Source organism: Onychomys torridus, chromosome 9 (genome assembly GCF_903995425.1).
Source record: "Onychomys torridus chromosome 9, mOncTor1.1, whole genome shotgun sequence".
NCBI classification, from domain to species: domain Eukaryota; kingdom Metazoa; phylum Chordata; class Mammalia; order Rodentia; family Cricetidae; genus Onychomys; species Onychomys torridus.
In genome coordinates this window covers 494,999-510,548 of record NC_050451.1, presented here as the reverse complement: position 1 = coordinate 510,548, position 15,550 = coordinate 494,999, and the positions used below count along the sequence as shown (strand labels likewise).

Below are 15,550 nucleotides of genomic sequence, written 5' to 3'. Positions count from 1 at the left end.
ACCTGAGTTCTCTCCCTAGATTCCAAGGTGGACATGCATCATTAACTCCCCCAAGTTGTTCTCTCATCCTCACACACACACTGAGACATGCATACCCCCCCACCTCACTCCCTCTCCACACATACGCTAATAGCACTGATACTAGTAACACAAATTTCAAATAAAGGGAACACTTGTTATCTCCAGTGCAAATGAGCTGCCAAGAGGGACAATGTTGCTGAAGCCGTGGAGACGGCCACTGGCAGCCAGCCAGCTCTCCCGTCACACCCTCACTTCCTTGTCAGTCTCAAGAGAACTCTGAGACACTGGAGTAAGTTTTAGAAGTGTGAGGTACAGGCTATGGCCCTTTGCCTTAATAGTTTTGTCACTGTGCTTTCAAGTATTTAAATGGCCATGATGATGGTTTCAGGTAGCCAAGGGGAAAGTATATAATGATCGGAGCTTTAAGAAAGGACATTAGGGAAAGAAGTACTTGCCAATGTAAATTAAATTATATCCACCCAATTGTCCAAATCTTTCTGTGTTTGTATCAAACTGTGAAAAACTAGATAAAATCTGCAAAGGTTTCCATATGCTGCAACGTAGCACTTTTGTCTCACATTTTCTCAGAAAGTGTCTAGCTGAACTCAAAGGCATCTGGTTACAGGACTTTTCTAGTCAAGGGTAGAATCAGACAGAATGAGGCAAAGGCCCGTTCAAGGAATGACACCACAATACTCAGTTTGGGATTTTTTTTTAAGTAAGTGAAAATTAAAAAATTATCAGATGTTTTCTAAATTTGTTCAATTTAGTTATCCAGCTGACAGAGCAGAGCCACACCACGCTTGACCCAATGTTGAATAGGCAGGTCTGTTTCTAACAACATTGCAATAACAAAGTTGGTAGAATGTCCTGTAGTGGAAAGAGTTCCTTTACGTTCACTTGTCTTGTAGAGGGGACAGACATAGGCGTTTGTCTTTGTAATCTTGGACTTTTCATCTTGAAACAGAAGAAAAGAGAGAGACATCCATTAAAGAAAGAGGAAACAGCCATTGTTTCTAAAAGAACAACTTTTTGCTTTGTAATAGAATGGCTAAGATCTTGAGTATGGTATTTGAAAGATTTAGGTTTTTTTTTTTTTTTTTTTTTGTTTGTTTGTTTTGTTTTTTGTTTTTCCTGGTTTTTCCAGACAGGGTTTCTCTGTGTAGCTTTGCGCCTTTCCTGGAACTCACTTGGTAGACCAGGCTGGCCTGGAACTCACAGAGATCCACCTGGCTCTGCCTCCCAAGTGCTGGGATTAAAGGCATGTGCCACCACTGCCTGGCAGATTTAGGTTTCTTTTTTAACAGTAGGTATATTGAGGCAAGCACTTTCATATGGTTAATAAGTCTGGGTCTATAAATCAAGAGTTGATTGTAAAGGTTTTTTTTTTGTTTGTTTGTTTTTTTGCCAGAGCTGAGGATCGAACCCAGGGCCTTGTGCTTGTTAGGCAAATGCTCTACCACTGAATTTAATCCCCAAGCCCTGATTGTAAAGTTTTGCTCCTATGGGACTGAAGAGATGGCTTAGTAGTTAATACATGGCTCAGGAGTAAAGAGCACTGACTTGTTCTGGGACCCCAGTTCAGTTTCCAACACTTGTATCTGTCAGCTCACAGCCTTTTGTAACTCTAGATATAGGAGATCTAATGCCCTCTTCTGGCCTCCACAGGTATCTGCACACACACACAGCACACAGAGACAAACACATACATTAAAAATTAAACTCTTTCAAATAATTATGTGTATACATGTGTGTTTCTTTGTATGGAGATGGGAGTATCTGAACATGGATGGGTTCAATTCCCCACAGAGTCCAGAGAGAGGGCACTGGATCCCCTGAAATGGAGTTACAGGCACTTGTAAGCCATCCAGCATGGGTGCAGGGAAGGCAACTTGGGTCCTCTGCAAAAGTAGCAAATGCTCTTAACTGCTGAGTTATCTCTTCAGCCCCATAAAAACCAATCTTACAAAACAGTTTTGATCTCTGGGAAGGAGAAAGTACACACACAGGGAGTGTGTGATGGAGGAGATTAGGGAGAAACTGCTTAGAATCCAGGAGCATTCCTTAGAACTGCACTGGACATTCTGAATTACAATTGAAGCAAATGCCCAGAATAGCCCTGCAGGGGTGGAAGCTGGCACTACCTGCCAGCCAGCTTTAACAGCCAATTAGAAGAAGCTGAAGGTCCTACTTGGTTGTTTTTTGTTTTCTCAAGACAGGGTTTGTCTGTGTAGCTTTGTGCCTTTTTCCTGGAACTCACTCTATAGCCCAGGCTGGCCTTGAACTCATAGAGATCTGCCTGCCTCTGTCTACCAAGTGCTGGGATTAAAGGCGTGCGCCACCACTGCCTGGCTCTACTTGTTTTTAGCAGGTTATTAATAAGGAAAATACACCAACTCCTGTAAACTCACAAAATAATCTATGTACAATGCCCAGAAGAGTTTTTCTAAATGATAGGCACCCTTGTCACCATTGAATCACATTAGTAGAGAAGATAATTGGTGAATATGTTCATCCACTGTTATTTAAGACTACAAAGTTGGGGCTAGGGCTCTAAGTCAGTGGTAGAACACGTGCTTCACATGTGGGAGGCCCTAGGTTTGATCATAAGCACTTCAAAAAGGAAAAGTAAAAATAAATTTTCAAAATTTAGAAAAATGAATGAGCCTCATTATTCATTGACTTTTAGAAAAAAAATGGTAATGATAGAAAGAGCAAGTGCCTCCTCAAGGGGGTGAAGTTGCCCTCTATCCCACGTGGTTTCCATTTGAGTTTTAGTGTTCCTGTTGGCTCCAAGACCTATGTGTCTCTTACAGTCAGAAAACGCTGGGCACTGGTAGTCTGCATTGGACCCTGTGCCCTCTGCACACTTAGCAAAGGCACTCAGCCAAAGTGTGGGAGGGGAAAGAGGCTGTCGCTCTGTGAGATCCATCACAGAAGCATGAGGATGTAATAAACAGGACAATAGCTTTAAAGATGGTTATTTTTTAATTTATGTTATGTGCATATGTCTGTATGTACGTGTGCCATGTTTGAGCTGGTGCCTGCTGAGGCCAGAAGAGGATGTCAGATCCTCTGGAGCTGGAGTTACCAGCTGGCAGATGTGGGTGCTGGGATTGAAACTCGTGTCCTCTTGAAGAACAGCAGGTGCACTTCCCTGCTGAGCCATGTCTCCAGCCCTCAAAACTGTATCTCATATAGGCTAGTAGCATGAAGAATCAGAGTAATGGTCCCAAAGTAATATAAATGCTCCCAAATAGTTACAGCACAGACATTCCATCTTGTATAAATCGCAAATGAATTAAAACCTAAAAGGTTTAGGTAAAAAGTTATTCAGGGGAATAATTATCCTCTAATTATATTCTGTTACATATTTACTTGGTTTTATCCATATGATGGGCATCAGGTCAAACAAAAGTTTGGGATGTTGTTCAGCAAGCAATCCACTGCAAAGAGAAATTGATGGATATTAGTAGTGATTTCTGAAATATACTCATTAGAACAAAGGTGCCATTTGGACATTGACCAATACAGGAGAAACATTAGATTTCTAGAGAAAGAGAGAGGAGGAAGAAGGGAAAGAGGAGAGGAAAGGGAGAAGGATGAGACAATGGGGAGTTGAGAGATGAAGCTTATGGACAGGCAAGGTGCACAGAAGTGAACAAATCCCAATGCTGGCCAGTTTTCAAGTGTTGCTCAGGATGCAGACATTGTGCTACCAAATTCTACGCCCACGATGGTCATGCCGTTCCAGTCCACAGAGAGAGTGGAGGCTCAGAACAGAATTATCTTCTCTGGTTCCTGACAGGGTCAAGGGTCAAGTGTAAGCTGGGCACGCTGACTCATCCCTCTAAATTCAGTGCTGCAGAGGCTGCGCCAGGAGGACTCCCAGGAGTCCACTCTAGGATATAGAGTTAGACCTCGATAAACAAGACAAAACAAATATAAAATAAAGAAAATAGATCTGCCTCTCTCTAGAATCTGTTTTCCTTTTAGTATGCTTTTTTTTTTTTTTTTTGGTTAGGAAGGAAGGAAATTTAAGCAATTGAAGATGGCAAAGAAAAATGGCAAAGAACTGATGAGGGAGGGGTGGACCAGCCATGGTGGTGCACACCAGGAGGACAGTGCTCAAGAGGATGAGGCATGGGGACCAGGAGTTCAAGACCAGCCTGGACTACACTTTTGTGGGGACTAGAACTCAGAAGTTTACGGGGGGTTAAAGATGAGAGGCTGCCATGCGTCTCAGAAGAGACTTTGAACTTTGGAATTGTAAACAGTGTTGAGACTGTGACAGACTGTGGGGACTTTTGAAATTGGACTGAATACATTTTCATTATGATCTGACTGTAAGTCCATGGAGGCCAGGGGGTGGACTGGGCCTCTTCAGTAACCATGTCTTGAAATTATCTCCATGGAATTAACACATTGCCTCCTTTTCAGTGGTTTTTCCTACTTCATTTTCCACGGACTTGGGAGCAAAGTCCAACCCCGTTTTTTGAACAATAGATCATGCCAGTAAGTGAATTAATTGTTAAGGTCCAGAGCGCTTCCTTTTCTTCTCATCCCTACTTATTTTAAACCAGGAAATGTTTAAAAGTGGTTTTTTGTTTGTTTGTTTGTTTGTTTTGTTTTGGTTTGGTTTGGTTTTTCGAGACAGGGTTTCTCTGTGTAGCTTTGTGCCTTTCCTGGAACTCACTTGGTAGACCAGGCTGGCCTCAAACTCAGAGATCCACCTGCCTCTGCTTCCCGAGTGCTGGGATTGCAGGCGTGTGCCACCACCGCCCAGCTAATTCATAGGGTTTTTTGGTTTTTTTTGTTGTTGTTGTTTTTTGAGCTGAGAATCGAACCCAGGCCCTGTGCTTGCTAGGCAAGCACTCTACCACTGAGCTAAATCCCCAAGGTTTTCTTTTCTTTTCTTTTTTTTTTTTTGAGACAGGGTTTCTCTGTGTAGTTTTGGTGCCTGTCCTGGATCTTGCTCTGTAGACAAGGCTGGCCTTGAACTCACAGAGATCCACCTGCCTCTGCCTCCTGAGTGCTGGGATTAAAGGCGTCGCCACCACCGCCCCAGCTCTGTTTCTAAGAATAAAGCTGGGAATCTGCCTACACACATACACACACACACACACACACACACACACACACACACACACTCAGATACACACACACACACACTCAGATACACACACACACACACACACTCAGATACACACACACACACTCAGATACACACACACACACACACACACACACACTCAGATACACACAGACACAATCAAATGTAAGCAGATTTCCATTCACTAAATGGGAGCTTTATTAAACTGTCAGTGGTTAAAAATTCAGTCCTACACATTACAAGATAGAAGGGAGCTGTTTTCAAGTAGAAGCAGGAAAATAATTTCAGCTAACCTTTCTACTAATGAGACCACTAGAATTAGCTAAAATTGTTAGGACCTAAAAATAATCCCCCGTCGATTTTTCCAGCCTGCATGATGACTTCTGCAAAGATTCTGATGACATGTTACTTCTCATAGAGGAGACCCTTTGCTTTGAAAGAAAGCAGGAGACCACTATCATATCTATTATTAATCTGTGGTGGCAGACGGTTTAAACTGAAAGCACTAACCTGGTCCTGTCCCACCGTGCTCCATCAAGGTATAACCCATGAATATACACACCATCTTCTGGTGCACTGTCAGAGGCATGACGAGAAATCACCTGTAAAGTGACCCACACTATTAATGTTGTTCACCACATACCTTCATCTCATGAAGAAAACTCTGGCTCAACAGTCAGGGCACATTAAGAAAAAAAAACCTGTTAAGACTATAAAGTTTTTCAGCCATAATGTCTAAAAATATACAATATTAGTGTGTGTGTGTGTGTGTGTGTGTGTGTGTGTGTGTATAGACATATGAGCATGTATATGAATGGGTGTGTGGAGGCAGAGGTCAACCTTGGGTGTGATTCTTCAGGAGCCATCTTCCTTGGTTGCTTGGCCAGTGAGCCCCAGGTATCCACCTGTCCACCTCTCCAGCACTGGGATTACAAATGCATGTAATCTGGCCAGCAGTTTTACATGGGTTCTTTTCCAGGGGCAGAAGTCAGGTCCCCATGCCTGTGTGTTGAGCATTTTACTAACTGAGCTATCTACCCAAGCCATATATAATTATTTTGAAGCATTTTATCACATTAATTTTTGTTAACATAAGAACAATATTGGGTTATTTATACCAGATATATTGACATTACAAAAGTTCTAAATACTGTAAGACAAGAGTTACATAATTTATAAAACACAAAGAATAGAGAAATAATTTGGTTATATTGAACCTTTATATATAAATTTTGCATATTCTTTTTGCTTAAGCATTTGACTGGTTTAGTGTCATACTGTTGAGTTAAAGGAATGACCTTTTGTACCTCAAATTCGTAGCCTAGTAAATCAATAGGGATGGTGTATTTTCTGGCATAATTCTGCATCGCTCCGGTTAGGAAAGCTTGGGTGAAAAAGAAACCAGAGATCCAAAACACATTGGGTTTTCCCAAAGAGAACCATTCCTACAAAGGAAAACAAGAAACATTGTGTCTATTTTTATGAAAGTGTCACTGCACGTACAATTCCTGACTCTGATTTTCGCCTATGTTGCTCTCACTTTCCCTGACATCAAATGCGCCCTCTTTCCTCCTTTCTTTTTCCTAGCTGTTACTCTTGGAAATTCAAGCTCTTGAGCCCAGGTAACCCCCTCGTTTGCATGTGCACTGCCCACTCCGGATGCTCAGTCTTCTTCCTGCTCCAGCGTGCACTTGACTCTGTCTACTCAATGTCTGAACAATGTCGCTGAGACACTTCTGACCATGTCATCTTGCATGTAGTGGCCCACCAAAGCAAAACCAGACGTCCTAGTCTCCTACTCAAGATTCTTTTCCATCTGGCCTCAAGGTATATTTTAATTTTCTTTTTTCCTTCCTTCCTTCCTTCCTTCCTTCCTTCCTTCCTTTCTTTCCTTTTTTTTTTTTTTTTTTTGTTTGTTTGTTTTTTTGAGACAGGGTTCCTCTGTGTAGTTTTGGAGGCTGTCCTGGAACTCATTCTGTAGACCAGGCTGGCCTCGAACTCACAGAGATCCACCTGCCTCTGCTTCCTAGTGCTGGGATTACAGGCGTGCGCCACCTCTATTTTCAAGTGTGCCTTTTACTTTCAGGAATTCTCTCATTAGCCAGGCCTACATGGTGGTCCTGGCTATGCTGAATGAGCACCATGTTTTTGTTTGTGTTTTTCTGCCTTCTTTAACCCCTCCCGCGCTCTCAGACTGAGTCTTTCTGGAGGCAGAACTCTGCCTAGTCTGGAGTGGAGCCTGTGGTTAACCTCTGGCCAATCTTACTTCAGGTCACGGCGGCCAGTGATGTGACAGAGTGTAGCCAAAGATGCAGAAGCCCTTGCTCCAGGCTTTGCCCTGCTCTCAAAGTATCCCTCTAACTCTCCCCACACTGTGCCTTTGTGGGGACGTCAATTATGAGATGAGAAAGCACAGGAGGCGAGGAAGAGCAGCTGTCTGATGCTTTCCTGTGCCTGAACATCTTTGTGCACATATATGCATGTGCAGCCTGGGAAGGGAGATTCACACACCTTTTTTTTTTATTTTTTTTGGACATAAGATAGAAGGCAAAGGACAAATGTTGTTAAATCTAAGCCTTGGGCTTTTTTGTGACTTCCTTTGAGCATTAAAATCACAAGACTACATTAAACAGTAGAGTCTGGGAATCACAGTCTTAGAACTTTTACAAATATGTCACTTGAGTTTGACTAAAGTAAAATTTCAGTTTTCTACTCAGTACTTCAAAACATGTGCATTTTATATATTCATACGTTTTGCTTAGATAACCAGGAAACTACTCACCACATTTCTTTCAACCTAGGGACATTAAAGTGACCACAGTTGATTACTAATATCTCTCTGCTCAACAATGACAAGTAAATATTTTGCTATATACAATATATACTGCGCTATACACAATATTTGAATGAATGTTTTTTCATTTGAATAATATGTATTTTAAGTATAAAATTATCTATCATCCATCTATCTATCTCTCTATCTATCTCTATCTCTCTCTATATCTCTCTCTATATCTATCTATCTATCTCTATCTATCTATCCATCTCTCTCTATCTCTATCTCTCTCTCTCTCTCTATCTCTCTATCTCTATCTCTCTATCTCTATCTATCTATCTGTCTCTCTCTATCTCTATCTCTATCTATCTCTCTATCTCTATCTGTCTCTCTATCTCTCTCTATCTCTCTATCTATCTACATCTCTCTATCTATCTCTCTATATCTATCTATCTATCTATCTATTTCTCTCTCTATCTCTATCTGTCTCTCTATCTCTCTCTATCTCTCTATCTCTATCTCTATCTATCTATCTATCTATCTATCTATCTATCTATCTATCTAATATTTTACCTGTAAAAAGCTCAACCGGGCTAGGAAATCTGTGATGTAACTTCCAAGGGGCTTCAGACTTGGGTATGATCTCTCCGCCCACATTTCTGGAACCTTCCCAACAAGCAAGCTGCTTGAAAGCGCTTCCAATGCAGAGTCCATTACAACCACACCTTTAATAGCCTTCTTAAGGTCCTGTAGAGTATTACGTATAGTTCTAATTAAACTGCAAAGAAAGAAACTGTGTCATCAACATGTACTCGATAGTAAATATCCATATACAATCTGCAAAAGAAGAGACAACAGGAGACAGTCACAGCTTTGTGGGAGTGTCCCCAAAGCATGGCCATGCCAGTTAATAGGTGGTATATGAGGCAAATGTAGGTCCCATTTGAATGAGCATTGTCATTTTAGCCATTACATACTTTGTTTTGGAGACAGGGTCTTACTATGTAGCCCTGGATAACCTAGAAATGGCTATGTAGACCAGACTGGTCTTGAACTCACAGAGATGCCTACCTCTGCTTCCTGAGTGCTAGGGTTAAAGGTGCACACCACCACAAGTGGCATACTATTTTGAAATATCAATTTCATATCAGTAGCATATCAATTTATTATCATTTGATACTCGTATCAAATAATATCAAATACTTTTCTGGCTATTATTGCTCAGGATCTAGATAACTTTAAAAAGTATATGTTGATAAATTATAATTGTGTATGTTTATGGAATATAAGGTGGTATTGTAGTTAGAGTTTTCCTGCCTGGCCCACAGTCAGGACAAATCTCTCTCACCCACCAGTCCCACAGTCGCTCAGACCCAACCAAGTAAGCACACAGAGACTTACATTACTTATAAACTGTATGGCCGTGGCAGGCTTCTTGTTTTCTACTTCTTTTATCTTAAATTAACCCATTTCTAATAGTCTATACTTTGCCACGTGGCTTGTGGTTTACCAGTGTCTTTACATGTTGCTTGTCATGGTGGCAGCTAGCAGTCTCTCCTCCCCCAGCTTCCACCTCCCAGAATTCTCTTCTCTCTTGTCCCGCCTATACTTCCTGCCTGGCCACTGGCCAAACAGCATTTTATTTACACAGAGTGATATCCACAGCATGGTATTATAATTTTTAATACAAATGGAAAAACATGTTAAACTCATTAACAGATCGTTGCAAATAGTTCATATTTTATGTCATGAGAACATTGGAAATTTATATTTTTATGGGATTCAAATGGAACATGTACAAAATTATCATCTGTATTATGATTGCTGTGTGACTGATCTAACCAATCAAGCTTTTCCTTCTGTCTAGCTGAGACTCTGCACATCTTGACCACCATCTCTCAATTCTCCCATCTCCCAGGCCCTGATAACTACTACTTCACTCTTAGTAATATAAGATTAGTTGTTATCCATAAAAAACAAGAACATGCAGTATTCATCTTTCTAGGTTTGGCTTATTTCATTTAGGAAATATTCTTCAATTCCATCACTGTTGACACAAATGACAGAATTCCTTACTATTTAGGAATAAATCCTATTCACTGTGTGGTGTAACACATTTCCTTTATTTTTTGAGGGATACAAGTTGATTCTATAGCATGGTTATTGTGAACAGTGGTGTAGTAATCATAGGATTAGAGACCTCTTTTTGACATATTGATTGAAAATCTTTGGGTAAATACTCAAAAATGAGACTTCTGGTGGTATGGTAATTTTGTTTTTGGTTCTTGAGGACCCCCTCCCCCCCCATGCTGTTTTCACATAATGGATGTACGGGTTTACTTTCCACTGGCTGTGTTCATGAGAGCCAGGGATGGCACTTATGCTTTTCATCTGCGTCTCTCATAGGTTCTGGTGCTGGTGCTGACCTTCCTTCTAACATCGGCCTTTGGATTGCTTGTGTGAGAATACACACGTTCATGTCTCTTGCTCATTGATTAATCTGTAAGTTGTATGAGTTCCTTACATATTTTATACATGATTGCTTCCTTTGATGTGGAGAACCTTTGTATTTTGAGGGAATTCCATTTGTCTGTCTTTGCCTTTGATGGTTATAGTCTCAGGCTTGTTTGTTTGGTATTGGTGACTGAACTCAGGACCCTGTGCTTTATAGGTATATAGTCTATCACTGAACCACAGGCCCAGTACACTTTCAGGTCTTGTGTTAAATCTATCTATTTGGAGTTGGCTTTGTATGTGGTATGACATAAGTTCCAATTTCCTTCTTTTGCCCTACACACATCCAGTTTCCCCAGCACCGCTCCCGATGAGACTGTAGCTGCTCCATTATCGTTGTCAAGTATCAGCTGACTATAAACGTATGTTTTCCATTTTCTGAGCTCTTTGCTCTGTCCATCAGTCAACGCTGCTTCAGTCACCACCATCTGAATGTGCTCCTGGAGTTTGGGTAGTGTAATGTCTCCAGCTTTGCTCTTTTTTGCTTATAACTGCATTAGATATTTCAGATACTTTCTGATTCTTTATGAATTTATGAATTCTAAAATTGTTTTTCCCATAACTATGAGACAAGACATTTGAACTTTTATAAGGGTTTCTTTGGATTTATGGACCATTTTGGGAGAATCAAATTCATTCAAGCAAAGAATCACCTGAGGAAAAATATTAGTTAAGTAATATTGCAGATAACATGGAAATATAGAAAAAAGTTGAAAAAAGGTGTTATGCAAGCAGGACAAAGTGGCATAGACCTGTAATCTTAGCACTTGAATGACTGAGAATTTCTTTGTGCTTGAGGCCAGCTTGGGCTTTATAGTGAGTTCAAGGACAGTCTGTGCTATATAATAGCAAGACCCTGTTTCATAAAAACCAAAAAAGTATTATGCAATGGCTGAAAAGAGAAACCATGTATCAAACTATGAATTATGTATTGATTTATAAATTTTCAAACACTGTTTTCTACTTAAGTCCAACTGCTGAATAGACCAGAAATATACCTGTAGTGATTAATAAAGCCCTACTAGCTGAGAGGCTGAATACTATTATATATATGTAAATATGCATGTATATGTATATATACATATGCGCATATAATTATAGTATTTATATAAGAAATACTGAATTATTGTTGGAGAGATGACTCAGTGGTAGTGCATCTGCCTAGCATATATGAAGACCTAGGTTTCAAACTTTAGAACCACAAAACAAAGAGGCAAACAAATAAATTATGCTCCCCTAAAAACCCACAGTTAAATAGAACAACATGGTATTTTCATATAGTTTAATTTACTATGTCAACAAATCTAGAAAACAAAGTAAGCATGGAAATATTACAGAAAACTCATAACAAAAACAATTTTCTCTTTCTTGATCCAGTTTTGAATTACAAAAAATTCAATAAAAGTCAGCGCAAATAATTTATCATGGGGTACTTAATCAGCTTCTGTAAGAAAAGGGAGCCAGACACAGTGGTACACACCTGTATTTTAGCATCTTTAGAGGTAGAGGCAGCAGGTTTAGGAGTTCAAGGCCCACATGAGCTACATAGCAAGTTTGAGGCCAGCTCTGTCTCAAAAATCAACCAACCAACAAATAAATAAGATCAGGTCTAAACATTAATTGATAGCTAATCTGGGCCACAGCACTTAAAAGTAAAGAAAAAGGAAGCACATATCAGTGACAGAAACTGGTAGAAAGGACAGAGAGACCCATCCATGCTCATTCTGTTTAAGTTATTTTTACATTATGTGTATGTTTGGGTATCTGTGTTTGGGTAAGTGTGTGTGAGTGCAGCTGCCAGACCAGAGGAGGAAGCTGGGTACCCTGGAGCTAGAGTTACAGCTGGTTATGAGGGGCCTGATGAGGCCACCAGGAACTGAATGCAGGTCCACTGGAAAAGCCGCAAGTGATCCTAAGCACTGAGCCGTCTCTCCAGCCCCATCTTTACTTTGTGAAGAGGACAATAATAGATGAGAAGTTATGTGATTGATAACTATTTCTAATCAATAAGAGTAGATCTCTTTTTCATAATCATTTTTACATGATAAAAGATCTCTCTTGGGGTAAAAGGCTATGGTACTTAAAAAATAAAATTGGACATTTTGATAATTTCTTAAGATTTTAAAATTCAATAGCAGTAAGTCATTTTGTCAACTTTGGTTGGCTGCTTTCTAACTTCCTGGGGATTTACTCACTTGTTAAACCGTTCCATTTCTTGCACTAACACAGTATTCATGCTCTCTTCATACCTCACAGGATAATAGCGTAGTGCTTTTTCAATGTCAAAATCATTGGGGAGCTGAAAGAACATATGTTGAAAATCACAAGTTACTCTCAAAATAGACAGCAAGCTTCATTCAGCTATAATGTAAATAATAACTAACAGATAGGTAATCATTATTTCCACTTTACAGATAGGACATCATTATTTCTAAAAATCTGTATAGTTTCTTTTTGCAAACTGAGTCTTATTTTCCATGGATAAAATGTACTTGCAATTTCATTTTGTACAATTTTACAATTACAATTATACGAAGTTATAATCAATTATCACTTACCTCCTATCAAATAGTTAATATTGTAAACACAGAAATGTTCTGGGGCACAGGGAGAGAGAAAGCCACTTTGTATGTGATTCTGATGTGATATTTACAGGTGCAGAGATGGTGAGGACTTTGGAATGCTCAAAGTCCTAAGTCATTGGAGCTCCTACTCCTGAGGCGGCAGGAGCATTCCCAGTTAGGGAGTGCTTGAACTGAGAGTCGAGCTGCCCTTTCTGTCCTAAGAATCTAAGTGGTGACAGTCTAATGATTTTGACTCAGCACTCCCCAAACATGTCTTAAACCTTCTTCCAGGTCCTTCCTAGGAATCTTACTGGAGACAGCACTCACGAAGTCAGCTGCCTTTCCCCACAGAGGTAAACCATAGAAGCAGGTGTGAAGAGAGGCACGTTGCAAAATCAGTAGCTTGGAGCCCAGGACTGACTGTTGGCCGCCATCATGGTGGCATACAATGGACCTCCCTCCCTACTTTAGTGACCACAGCCAGGATTGTGTGGGAATCCTGCAGTGCTACAGCGCATGGACTCTGGAGACAAGTGGAACAGGAGCCAGATTCTGCCATGTCAGGGTGTCTGACACCAAAGGAGGGCATATTTACAATAGCTACATTGGAAGGGAACTACAAAGATTGCGGTTGAGGGTCATAATCTGTTCAAATTTCCCTTTGTCACTGGAAAAGGATGACAGTAGAGTGCCATCCCGCATTACCTATCAGGCTAAGTGCACCAGGCTGGACCAGGGAAAGGGAATGTATGACTGCTGGCTGAACACTGATACTAACTACTTGCTTGTGACAGCCACCTCCTAAGGTATAGATTAAAAAGAAAACCCACCATGTTTTCCCTGAATCAGCAAGTTCAGAACATTCCACTAAAAAATGTCTTCTTACTTTTCATTTAGAAATAAAAATGAATGATAGGCACAGTAGTTCATCCACACCTACAGTTACTAAGAACTTAGCTATGTAGTAAGCATTTTAAAAAACTACTTTAATGTTCTCCTTAATGTCTTCAAAAAAAACCTTATAACACCTGCAGCTATTCTCTACCTAGCAGATTTGGAAACTAAGAGAGGTAAAGTATGTTGCTGAAAGTTATAGTCCAGCTTCATGGAATTTCCAATCAAAATGAAATTTCTATTACAGCATAAGCACCACATTTCAAACCAAGTTTTACCTGATAGAGGATATCTTCAGTAATTTCTAACAGGATCTGGTCAGTACTTCCTGAGGAGCCTGTCTGTTTGGAGCCTCCCTGGGTGAGAAGCAAGGACTCAAAAAGGACTTTTGTTTGTTGAAGATCTTTGGAGATATCAACATTGTCATGTAATCCGAATATCTCAGGTTCTTGAGTAAATGGAAGTTTCTAGGGAAGACAGATTAAGTATGCATCATATATTCACTAGGGATCAGGGTATGCCACTCCAAAATATGCCACCTTAGCATAAGCATTACTTTGAGCTAAAGGCTCATTATGCTTAGGATTTTCTTCCTCCCCTAATCTGCCTAAGAGCAGGGCATTTGCAATTTTCCGCTTGTGTTATGCCAAGAAGGTGAGAGTTCTTACTAGAGACAGAAAACTGTACTGGGGTGAATCTGCAAAGTCTACTAAGATAACTTTACCTTCTGTTAGTTTTCCTCCTATGTTTCCTAAGTACTTTCTCACAATTTATTGCCCCTTAAGGTCCAAGGCTTTTCCTTTGTTTTATCTGTGTATTTAACTGGCTTTATGAGTCCCAAAGTAAACTGATTCTTTTGGTTTTCAATCCTTTCACTGAAGCTTCTGTATACACAAAATATTAACATCAGTACAAATTATATGTTGTTTCTCCTATGAAACTGCCTGTCATCCAGGGAATACCATAAGGGCAGAGCAAAATGTTGTTCTTTCCCTACTACAAAGCATTAATTCCTGTTGTAGAATATTATTTTAAGGTATGTTACTTTTGTTTATGTTGCATTTGTTTAACTCTGTGAAGCTGTGTTACTGTGCCTGTCTAAAACACCTGATGGTCTAATAAAGAACTGGATGGCCAATAGTGAGGCAGGAGAAAGGATAGGCGGGGCTGGCAGAGAGAGAGAATATATAGAGGGAGAAATCTGGGGGGAAAGGAAGAAGTAGCCAGAGAAGGAGGAGGACATCAGGGGTCAGCCACCCAGCTACAGAGCAAGCTGTGGAGTAAGGGTGAAAGTAAGATATATAGAAGAAAAGGAAAAAGCCCAGAGGCAAAAGTAAATGGGATAATTTTAAAGTTAAGAAAAGCTGGCAAGAAACAAGCCAAGCTAAGGCCAGGCATCCATAATTAAGAATAAGCCTCGAGGTACAATTTATTTGGGAGCTGGTTGACGGCCTCCAGAAGAACAAAAACAAACAACAACAAATTCATAAGGCAGATGTGCAAAAAACAAAGGGTTAAGAATCAACTAAACATCAAATACAAAAAGCTTTAGATTTTCTGATGTCCAGTAATTACCTAAACAAAAATGAGTCTGAAAGTTTATTAGAATCTTGCTTGTCTAAACCTGTACATTAGAGGGTACAGCTCATCACTCAAAACACACACATA

General features: G+C 40.1%; 1 protein-coding gene across 1 annotated transcript in view; it reads right to left on the bottom strand.

Annotated features, from left to right (window-relative positions):
• Positions 1-728: 728 nt before the first annotated feature.
• Dnah12 (dynein axonemal heavy chain 12) overlaps positions 729-15,550 on the bottom strand; it is a 168,422-nt gene continuing 153,600 nt past the window's right edge. Inside the window, exons 68-74 of the mRNA XM_036200006.1 lie at positions 14,161-14,349; positions 12,620-12,723; positions 8,484-8,688; positions 6,442-6,579; positions 5,645-5,736; positions 3,400-3,467; positions 729-978 (exon numbers count right to left, since the gene is read on the bottom strand). Of these exons, the coding sequence (XP_036055899.1) occupies positions 788-978; positions 3,400-3,467; positions 5,645-5,736; positions 6,442-6,579; positions 8,484-8,688; positions 12,620-12,723; positions 14,161-14,349 (987 nt within the window). The 3' untranslated portion in view covers positions 729-787. The remainder of the gene's footprint in view (positions 979-3,399; positions 3,468-5,644; positions 5,737-6,441; positions 6,580-8,483; positions 8,689-12,619; positions 12,724-14,160; positions 14,350-15,550) is intronic.